The following is a 9727-nucleotide window of genomic DNA, read 5'->3' on the forward strand; positions in this document are numbered from 1 at the left end:
ACATAAGAGAAGCCAATGTTGGATCAGGTCAAAGGCCCATCCAGTCCAACACTCTGTATCCCACAGTGGCCAGAACTACCAGTGCCATCAGGAGGTCCACCAGTGGGGCCAGGACATTAGAAGCCCTCCCACTGTTGACCCCCCCGAGCACCAAGAAGACAGAGCATCACTCGCCCCAGAGTCCCTATCTATACCTTGTGGCTAATAGCCAATGATGGACCTCTGCTCCATATGCTTATCTAATTCCCTCTTGAAGCCGTCCGTGCTTGTAGCCGCCAAGCTTGAACACTGACAGTGAATTCCACGTGTTCAGCACTCTTTGGAGGAAGAAGGACTTCCTTTTATCCGTTCCAACCTGACTGCTCAGCAATTTCATTGAGTGCCCACAAGGAGTTCTTGTACAGTGAGAAACGGGAGAGTGAAGATATAGCAGAGGCTCCCCAGGGTGTGCAGTCGTGGACCCTGGATGAGTGAGTTTGAACCGTCTAGGTGTCCTGGGGAGGGGTCCAGGTGTCCCAGGCAGTCAGGGAGAACGAGGAGAGATGCTTTGAAAGCAGCAGCCCGGGAAGCGCCTGACCATGCTGCACAGTGCCGTTTACACAGGCTGCAGAGGCCCGCCGAGTCTGGTGGTGGGAAGTGCCATTCGGCCGTCGTTGACTTACGGCAGCCCCTTAAGGGTTTTCAAGGCAAGAGACGAGCAGAGGCGGCGTCTGCCATTGCCTGCCTCTATGTAGCAACCCTGGACTTTCATGCTGGTCTCCCATCCAAGTACTCTCAAGGGCTGACCTCGCTTACCTCCTGTGATGAGATTGTGTCCAGATCAAGGGAGGTGGTACTTCCGCTCTATTCTGCGATGGTCAGGCCCCACCTGGAGTCCTGTGTCCAGTTTTGGGCACCACATTTTAGGAAGGATGCTGACAAGCTCGAGCGTGTCCAGAAGAGGGCAACCAGGATGGTGAGAGGGTTGGAATCCAAGTCTTAGGAGGAAAGGCTGAAAGAGTTGGGTCTGCTTAGCCTGGGAAAGAGACGGCTTAGAGGGGACACAATTGCAGCCTTCAAGTATCTGAAGGGCTGTCATGTAGAAGATGGAGCAGATCTATTCTCTCTTGCTCCGGATTGCAAGACTAGATCTAACGGGTGGGAATGACAAGGGAGTCGTTACCGGCTAAATGTCAGGAGAAACTTCCTAACTGTAAGAGTGGTTGAGCAGTGGAACAGTCTGCCTCGGGAGGTGGTGGATGCTCCTTCTCTGGACGTTTTCAAGCTTAGGCTGGATGACCCTCTTTTGGGTATGTTGTTGATATGTAGGGCTATCTTTCAGCTATGCTCCTGCAGAGTGCAGGGGTTGGACTAGATGACCTCCAAGGTCCCTTCCAACCCTAACATTCTATGATTCTATGAGATTCGAGGTAGCCTGGGCCATTCAGGGTGGGGCCCGCCAAGTTCGGTGAGCGTTAATGATTCGGGACGTTTTCCTAGGATGTTCTTCCGAGCACATGTCTAAGTTTCGTGCTACGACAAGAGTGAGCGTCTGTAGTTATACAGTTTCCTCACTCGGCTGTGATCCCTGCAGAGCGGCTGAGGTGTCCACAGAGGGACCCGTGTGTACCTGTTTGGTTGTGCAAAGGGAGTCTATATGTGTGCATGCTTGAATTTGAGTTTTAACATGATCTAGTGATCCTTTGGGGGGGGGAAGCATTCAGTTCAAAGGGGATTGCTGGAATTTCTTTCTGCAATGTCTTAAAATTACGATGGAGAAGAAGAGTAGGTTTTTATACCCCGATTTCCCCTACCCTAAGGAGTCTCAAAGGGCCGCAGTTGCTGAAGTGGTGAAAACACTGAGCTGCAGACCGGAAGGTCGGTAGCTCGGCAGTTCGAGACCCGAGTGCCGCGTGACGGAGTGAGCTCCCGTCTCTGACCCCAGCTCCTGCCAACCTAGTCGTTTGAAAGCAAGAAATTGCAAGTAGATAAATAGGTACCGCTTCGGTGGGAAGGTAACAGCGTTCCGTGCGCCTTGGTGTTTAGTCATGCCAGCCACACGACCACGGAAATGTCTTCAGACAGCGCTGGCTCTTCAGCTTGGAAAGGGAGATGAGCACTGCATCCCTAGAGTCGGATTCGACTGGCTTTCGAGCGAGGGAAACTTTTACCTTTACCCAAGGAGTCTCAAAGCGGCTTATAATCCCCTTCCCTTCCTCTCCACAACAGTCACCTCGTGAGGTAGGTGGGGCTGAGAGAACTCAGAGAGAACTGGGACTGGCCCAAGGTCACCCAGCAGGCTTTCTGCGGAGGAACAGGGAATCAAACCCGGTTCTCCAGGTTAGACTCTGTCGCTCTTAACCGCTGTACCACACTGACTCTTTCCATGAAGAAGCACGGAGGTCAAATAACTAGCCAGCCAGTTATAATGATAGCTCAGATGGCTGCCTTAAAATGCTAGGAAGAATTAGAAGGGCGAATAATCCTGGACTGTGTTTCGGAAGCTGCTGTTCCTTTAATTCTACAGTATAGAAACCTGTTGCTGCAGTATTAGCACGACCTTGGTAGCAGCTCAGTCTTCATATCTTTTTCCTTCAGATAAAAAAAAAGAGCAAGAGTCCGGGAGCACCTTAAAGACTAACAAAATCTGTGTCAGGGGACGAGGTTCCATGAGTCACAGCTCACGACTTCATATAGAAATAGTAGGCAGGAAACAGACATCCTCTTCTGCCCTCTAAGTTTGGTGTAGTGGTTAAGTGTGTGGACTCCAATCTGGGAGAACTGGGTTTGATTCCCCACTCCTCCACTTGCACCTGGCTGGATGGCCTTGGGCAAGCTGTAGTTTTGGCACAGCTGTTCTTGAAAAAGAGCAGTCTCTGTGAACAGTTCTCTCAGCCCCACCTACCTCACAGGGTGTCTGTTGTGGGGAGGGGAAGGGAAAGGAGTTTGAAAGCCGCTCTGAGACACCTTTGGGTAGTGAAGGGCAGGGTATAAATCCAATCTCATCTTCTTCTTCTAAGCTTTCCACCAGGTGTGTTTCTACAGAGAGTTTTTAAAAGAAATTTGCCCTTAAATATTGGTCTGACCCAGCAAGGCTCTTCTGATGTTCTTATGAAGGCCTCGGCCTCTGTACCCTATTGTTGGACCACCAGAGGGACTGGTTGGCCCCTGTGTGAGACAGGATGCTGGACTAGATGGACCTCTGGTCTGACCCAGCAGGGCTCTTCTGATGTTCTTATGAAGGCCTCGGCCTCTGTACCCTGTTGTTGGACTACCAGAGGACCTGGTTGGCCACAGTGTGAGACAGGATGCTGGACTAGATGGACTACTTGCCTGATCCAGCAGGGCTGTTCTTATGTTCTTTTGAAGGCCTCTCTCCTCTGTTGTCGGCCCTCCAGAGGAACTGGTTGGCCACTGTGTGAGACGGGATGCTGGACTAGATGGACCCCTGGTCTGATCTAGCAGGGCTTTTCTGATGTTCTTCCGAAGGCCTCAGCATCTCTGCCCTGTTGTTGGTCCTCCAGAGGAACTGGTTGGCCACTGTGTGAGACAGGATGCTGGACTAGATGGACCCCTGGTCTGATCCAGCAGGGCTCTTCTAATGTTCTTATCAACCCAACTGATAGGGGGAGGGGGAAGACTGGACTAAAACAGAGAGGTCAACGGTAAGTACAGGTATCCTCAAGCAAATGTTGCAAAGGGTGGTGGTGGTTAGGGTTAGAGTCTATTTTACAAGCCCTGCGGAATTCTACCAGGTCCCGCAGGGCCCTGATCACACCTGGAAGAGTGTTCCACCAGGCCATAGCCAGGGCCAAAAACAATGCATTAGGGTTTCAGAAGTCCGGAACCACCCGGAAGAACTGAAGCATTGCATAAGCATTAGCACGACACATTATGCGTTGCAAATAATTGCATAACAGGATCCTACTTACAGCAAGTGATGCACAGTGGTGTAGACTACATTCCCTAATCACGTCTCAACGCAGCTTTGTGGAACCCCTTTGTACAGTGCAGCCCTGTTGCCTGCACAGCAAAGCCCTCTTGGATAATTCCGTTCGGCTTCCTCAGGCAGACCATTCCATCAGAAGGCACGTGGGAAATAGCAGAATCATAGAGTTGAAAGGGCCCTCCAGGGTCATCTAGTCCACCCCCCTGCACAGTGCAGGAAATTCACAAATACCCCCCCCCCCCCCATGCACACCTGAGTAACCTCTCTGGACAAGGCTTCCTGAGACCCATTGTGTGTTTTCTGGTGGAGCTTCCATTCCAGAAGGACCCTGGGTTCCAACGTTCCGTACCCGCTAAATAACACGAGGAAGCCGTCGCTTTAGCCTTTGCGCGCTTTTGTGATTTGGAGTGCTGTGGAAGAAAGGCGTCGGCCCCCTTCTCTAACCTCCGTTGTATTTATAGATACGTTTCGGCCAGCAGCACACTGGAGGACTGGAATGAGAAATTAACCCAATCAGAAGCGTGAGTGTCTTAACCTCTGGCATAAAGCCCCCCTGCCTATAGCAGCAAGCCGCGACTAACGGTCCCTTCCCTGCACTAACCATCTCCCTTGCTTGCTCCCGTCCTGTCAATCCTGCTTGTTTGCCGGGAAAGCAGAAGGAACTACTCTGGTTGGCAGATAACAGGGTGCCGAACTTTTCTCGGTGCCGTAGACTTTCAGGGACGTTTGCCTTGTGCCATAACGGAAATAAGCCGGTTCATCTCTTCCCTGGGGCTTCTCCTGGTAGGCTTTGTAAGCCAAACCCAACATATAAGTGATGGACAGGGCTGTGTACATGCTATGACGATGCAGGACTTCAGGAAAGAAGAAGAAGAGATTGGATTTATACCCCGCCCTTCACTACCGAAAGGTGTCACAGAGTGGCTTACAAATTCCTTTCCCTTCCCCTCCCCACAACAGACACCCTGTGAGGTAGGTGGGGCTGAGTGAGCTCTTGACAGAAACTGCTCTTTTTCAAGGACAGCTCTTATCAGAACTACGGCTTCCCCAAGGTCTTCCAGCCAGGTGCAAGTGGAGGAGTGGGGAATCAAACCAGGTTCTCCCAGATTAGAGTACACGCACTTAACAACTACACCAAACTACACCAAGCATGTAATGTAGCAGTGGACGGGAAATTCCGCTTCCTACGCAACTCAGTTTTCATTTTTTTAAACAAAAGCCTTGTTCCCGGCCCTTATGATTTCTGAAGGTAGTGCCTAGTGAGGGGTTTTTTTGAGGTTTCAAAAGGCAGAGAGTAGATTGCGCAAGGCTTCCAGTGGTTGGGGATATTGCATGAGCATCCGCCCCTCCCTGGTCTAGCAAACTAGAGTACATTGTTACTGTAAGCCTCCTTGAATCGTGGGGAAAGGCCAGGTATAAATGGTCTAATAATAAATTACGCAAGAGGAGAAAACTTAAAAATTTAAAATAAAGGAGAAAATTTAAAATAAAGACAATGTATTTTGTGTAACTATGCATAGTGCAGAATGTATTTGGGGGCTAGCATTTTAATTTTTCTGTAGTGCGTGTAGTCCTTGCTGTTTGTAGGTAGGGTCAGACTGAACTGCCTTAATGTAGCTCAATCCAGGTGGTCAGCCGTGTTGGTCTGAAGCAGAGGAGCAAATTCAGAGTCCAGCGGCACCTTTAAGGTCAACAAAGTTTTATTCAAGGTATGAGCTTTCGTGTACATGCACACTTTTTCAAATAAAACTTTGTCGGTCTCAAAGCTGCCACTGGGTTCTAAATGTGCCTCAATGTATTTTGTTCTACATTTGTGTAGTGCGTCTTCTCCTGTAGGTCTCAGAGCGGTTTGCAATGAAACATTCTACAATAACCAGTCAGTCAAAAGTAAATATTAAAATAGCACTGGCTAGTTAAAAATAATCCATAAAACATCAATAAATATAAATGAGCAAGTTCCTGGCGGGTAAGCCAGCCAACAGTTACCAGATGCAGGCAGTGGGGCAGTTTCCACAAAATTTAAGCAAAGGCCTGACGGCGTAACGTGGCCTTATGCCCGTGGGACGCAGGAACATCCGAGCCAGTTTGGTGTAGTGTGAGCCAGTTTGTTATAGTGGTTAAGTGCATGGACTCTGATCTGGGAGAACCGGGTTTGATTCCCCCACTCCTCCACTCGCAGCTGCTGGGTGACCTTGGGACAGTCACAAGTTCTCTCAGAACTGTTCTCTCAAGAGCAGTCCTCGAGAGCTCTCTCAAACCCACCGACCTCACAGGGTGTCTGTTGTGGGGAAGGGAAGGGAAAGGAGATTGTAAGCCGCTCTGAGACTCTTAAGTGAAGGGTGGGGTATAAACCCAATCTATTATTATTATTATTTTATTATTATTAGGAAGCTGGTTCTAAAGGGCAGGATCAACAGCTGAGTGTGTTTATTTATTTAAATTGAATTATTCAAGAAATGTAAATTTAAATAAAAAATAATGAATCTTTTATTTTAATTAAATTTATTTTCATAAATAAAAATAAAATTTAAATAACTTAGTGATGAATCCTTATGGAAAGTTCCTACCGCTCCTTCTATATTTCCGGGCTTCAATACTCTGGGCAAACAAATCGCAAATTGTGTGTGTGTGTTTGTCTACGGGGAGGGGAGGCTGAATTCAGCAAAGAAACCACCGGTTAGAGGTTAACTTAGGTAGCACAGACATGCCCCCACAGTCAGGTGAGACGGCCACGTTGCAAGGAATGTTGTGACAATGTGCACGAAAGATAAATCAGAGTTGCTGTGATCAGGTCTAGTTTATGAGCTAACCAAAGGTACTTGCTGTCCCGCGTGCCCAGTTGCCGTACTTATATACCGGCAAATAGACAGTCCACAGCAGCTGTGAGTAGTATATGGCCTCCTGTTCCAAGGAGGATCAGCTGCCAGACTTGTTTGTTCAGGTGGCCTGTCGGATTAACTCTTAGTTTTTGCAGTGTTCATTACGGACCTTCTATGGTTTTCGGCTCTCCTTACTGCGGCTTCTTTACTGCAATCAGGAGGTAGTGCAGGGGTGCCCAACCTTTTTGATCCTGTGGGCACCTTTGGAAAACAAAATCAGGACTCCCAACACAAAGAAATCCAGGAGTTTTTTTAAGGACCACGCAGCAATCGCAAGAACAGGAGGAAGACTTAGTTGTGAATCTCTCTGATCGAGCACTTACTGAGGAAAGAAAGGAGGCTACTTAATTTGGGGTTGGGCTTTGTCCCGACACCCAATTACCGTCCTTTCCAGACGGAAATTGACTTCTTTAAGCGCATGAGACTTATTAAACTTAAAAAATCCTTTGGTCCAGATGCTAGGACGGGCAGTAGTACTATATTTAGAAGGAAGTCTGTTTTTATATCTTCGGTGGTGGATCCAGCTATTAGCACTTTTGGAAGTTTGAGTAATAAAGACATACAAAAACTTGAGGGGAATACATGTTCTTCAGCTTTTTGGCTAGTTGTAATTGTTGACAACCTAGCAGTTCGAAAGCAAGAAATTGCAAGTAGATAAATAGGTACCACTTTGGTGGGAAGGGAACAGCGTTCCGTGCACCTTGGTGTTTTGTCATGCTGGCCACATGACCACAGAAATGTCTTTGGACAGCGCTGGCTCTTCGGCTTGGAAATGGAGATGAGCACCGCAACCCTAGAGTCGGACTCGACTGGCTTTCGAGCAAGGGAACCTTTACCTTTACCTTTTAGAGCAAGTAGAGAAAGAAGTACCGGAAGGTCGGTAGTTCGAGACCCGAGTTGCCGCATGACGGAGTGAGCTCCCGTCTAGTTCCAGCTCCTGCCAACCTAGCAGTTCGAAAGCAAGAAATTGCAAGTAGATAAATAGGTACCACTTTGGTGGGAAGGGAACAGCGTTCCGTGCACCTTGGTGTTTTGTCATGCTGGCCACATGACCACAGAAATGTCTTTGGACAGCGCTGGCTCTTCGGCTTGGAAATGGAGATGAGCACCGCAACCCTAGAGTCGGACTCGACTGGCTTTCGAGCAAGGGAACCTTTACCTCTACTAATTATCGAGTCTATTTACTACGCTTGTTTTTGTCTTCTGTTATCATTACCTTTGGGATTCTGAAATAGGGTGGTGGGCGCAGCCATGGAATGGCTGCCCCGAGAGGTGGAGCCGGCCACAAAACGGCCACCACAGAAGGCAGGGCCGCACACAGAGAATGTCCAAACGCAGGGGACAAGAGCAGGAAGCTTTAAAAATACGTTGTGAAAGAGGAGCGCGTGGGAGAACAAAACCAACAGTTCGATGGCAGCGGCCGCTGAACCGATGTGTCTGCACAGCTAATCAGAAGTCCTGCTGGGCAAAAGCCTCCCTGGCTCCACCCACTTTCTAGAAACATTTGGCAGGCACCAGGGAAGGGCACCGTGTTGGGGACCCCGGGCTAGCCGTCAGAACAAGCTTAGCAGTACTCGCCTCTCTTTTCTTCTTGGCGCAGGTGCTCGGTTTCCGTCTGCCAGAAGCAACTCCTGAGCCACCTCCAGGGCATGAGTGCTGTGGGAGAGAAAGTCATTGGGGAGGAGGCCGTAGCTCAGAGGAAGACCTTCTGGTTTGCACGCAGAAGGTCCTCAGTTCAATCCCCGGCACCTCCAGTTAAAAGGGCCAGGCAGGAGGTGATGTGAAAGACCTCCGCCTGAGACCCTGGAGAGCTGTAAAGAAGGGCTGTGGCTCAGTGGCAGAGCATCTGCTTGGCATGCAGAAGGTCCCAGGTTCAATCCCCGGCATCTCCAGTTAAAAAGGACCAGGCAGGAGGTGATGGGAAACGGGCAGTAGTACTATATTTAGAAGGAAGCCTGTTTTTGTATCTTCGGTGGGGGATCCAGCTGTTAGCACTTTTGAAAGATTGATTAATAAGGACATACAAAAACTTGAGAGGAATACATGTTCTTCAGCTTTTTGGCTAGTTGTAATTGTTGACAACCTAGTAGTTTGAAAGCAAGAAATTGCAAGTAGGTAAATAGGTACCACTTCGGTGGGAAGGTAACAGCGTTCCGTGCGCCTTGGTGTTTAGTCATGCCGGCCCCATGACCACGGAAACTTCTTAGGACAGCGCTGACTCTTCAGCTTGGAAACAGAGATGAGCACCGCAACCCTAGAGTTGGACTCGACTGGCTTTAGAGCAAGGGAACCTTTACCTTTACTAATTATCAAGTCTGTTTGCTACGCTTTTTTTTGTCTTCTGTTATCATTACCTTTGGGATTCTGACATAGGGTGGTGGGCGCAGCCACAGAATGGCTGCCCCGAGAGGCGGAGCCGGGCACAAAACGGCCACCACAGAAGGCAGGGCTGCACACAGAGAATGTCCAAATGCAGGGGACATGAGCAGGAAGCTTAAAAAATACGCTGTGAAAGAGGAGCGCGTGGGAGAACAAAACCAACAGTTCGATGGCAGCGGCCGCTGAACCGATGTGTCTGCACAGCTAATCAGAAGTCCTGCTGGGCAAAAGCCCCCCTGGCTCCACCCACTTTCTAGAAACATTGGGCAGGCACCAGGGAAGGGCACCGCGTTGGGGACCCCGGGCTAGCCGTCAGAACAAGCTTAGCTGTCCTCGCCTCTCTTTTATTCTTGGCGCAGGTGGTCGGTTTCCGGCTGCCAGAAGCGACTCCTGAGCCACCTCAAGGGCATGAGTGTTGTGGGAGAGAAAGTCATTGGGGAGGAGGCCGTAGCTCAGAGGAAGACCTTCTGGTTTGCACGCAGAAGGTCTCCGGTTCAATCCCCAGCATCTCCAGTTAAAAGGGCCAGGCAGGAGGTGATGG

The 9727-nt window shown here is 49.4% G+C and overlaps 1 protein-coding gene across 1 annotated transcript in view; it reads left to right on the plus strand.

Annotated features, from left to right (window-relative positions):
• The window catches only part of TPD52L2 (tumor protein D52-like 2), a gene marked incomplete at its 5' end in the record, with an annotated part of 44674 nt that overhangs the window by 9715 nt on the left and 25232 nt on the right, over positions 1–9727 (plus strand). The window contains one exon of the mRNA XM_015414962.1: positions 4390–4449. Within this exon, the coding sequence (XP_015270448.1) occupies positions 4390–4449 (60 nt within the window). The remainder of the gene's footprint in view (positions 1–4389; positions 4450–9727) is intronic.

Source organism: Gekko japonicus, unplaced genomic scaffold (genome assembly GCF_001447785.1).
Source record: "Gekko japonicus isolate JY-2015 unplaced genomic scaffold, Gekko_japonicus_V1.1 scaffold3799, whole genome shotgun sequence".
Lineage (NCBI taxonomy): Eukaryota > Metazoa > Chordata > Lepidosauria > Squamata > Gekkonidae > Gekko > Gekko japonicus.